General features: G+C 51.2%; 1 protein-coding gene across 1 annotated transcript in view; it reads right to left on the bottom strand.

Moving 5' to 3' along the window:
* Window positions 1–734: 734 nt before the first annotated feature.
* Window positions 735–1082, bottom strand: part of EMH_0031120 (SAG family member) — a gene marked incomplete at both ends in the record, with an annotated part of 1187 nt that continues 839 nt past the window's right edge. The window contains 2 exons of the mRNA XM_013494490.1: window positions 735–846; window positions 939–1047. Coding sequence (XP_013349944.1) covers window positions 735–846; window positions 939–1047 — 221 coding nt within the window. The remainder of the gene's footprint in view (window positions 847–938; window positions 1048–1082) is intronic.

The following is a 1082-nucleotide window of genomic DNA, read 5'->3' on the forward strand; positions in this document are numbered from 1 at the left end:
TACTAGTGCATCTACTGACGTGAGTGCGATCAGGTTCCGAGGGCCACATGATCCCTAAGGCCCCGAACTCCCCTTAGACTGGCGTTCCTGAAGGGGAGTTCCTCACAAGTGCAGTAGTTCGCAGCTATTACGAGCAGGAACTACGGTGCTATCGTTTCTAATAGAAGTACAAACAGTTTAATGGACAAATATTAGAGCAAAATAGTTCACCGAGCCCGACTTCGACGTCAATCCGTTTGCCCCAAGCTTGGCGATCGGCCAGCCAGATCTTAGAACTGTGGGGGTACGGCGTGAGCCCGCCACGTTGCGGCCCGCCCACTTTCCGCGGTGACTCTGCCTCTAACGAGGGAGTCGGCTATCCTCGGCTAACTACCTTTACTCTACGATTTGGTTTACTAACTTTTAAATTTTGAACATTGTTACAAATCTTCGTCTCATTTTTGTCCACTATGTATCTACAGCGATGCATTGTAGTGCCAATGCACTACACCTCCCCTCATGCTCCAGCCGTCCTGGAAACAGTGGTACAGGGGCGTCGGGCTGATGATGCGGGGAGAACGCAACATATTCCGCCATGTTGGAGCACATATTGCTACAATTTGCAAGTCCTGTTAAGGGGCAAACCCACAAGCGTGCCTACCAACGCCCTTTGTCGATGCTTTCTCGCTAATACTGTGCACAATGATCAACAACTTCCATCGCCCTCAGTGGTCATCCCGTCGTATCGCGCTACTTCACATCGTCGCCACGAGGCCAAGCGCTACTGCAGCAAGGCTGAGAAGACCGGGTAAGAGAGCCGAAGCGGAATTTTCAATGGCGTTGACGATTCGGCCCCACTGCTCCTCTCTGCAAAACTCACACGGGCAAAGAAAAGCAGGGCCGTGCAAGGTCTGCCTGAACAAACAAAGGGGGTATGATGCTGAATGCAAAGAGCTCACGTGAATGGAGCAGTTCCATTTCCCGCTGGAAGAACGTCAGGCGTCGTCATGCAAATCAAAGCAGAGCCTTCTTCTGTCTCTGTTTCAACTTCTTGATCGGCCTGTCTCTCTGGGGTAGTAGTAGATGTCTTGGTTGTTTTAGTG

This window comes from Eimeria mitis, genomic scaffold, assembly GCF_000499745.2.
Source record: "Eimeria mitis Houghton genomic scaffold, Emh_scaff1177, whole genome shotgun sequence".
Lineage (NCBI taxonomy): Eukaryota > Apicomplexa > Conoidasida > Eucoccidiorida > Eimeriidae > Eimeria > Eimeria mitis.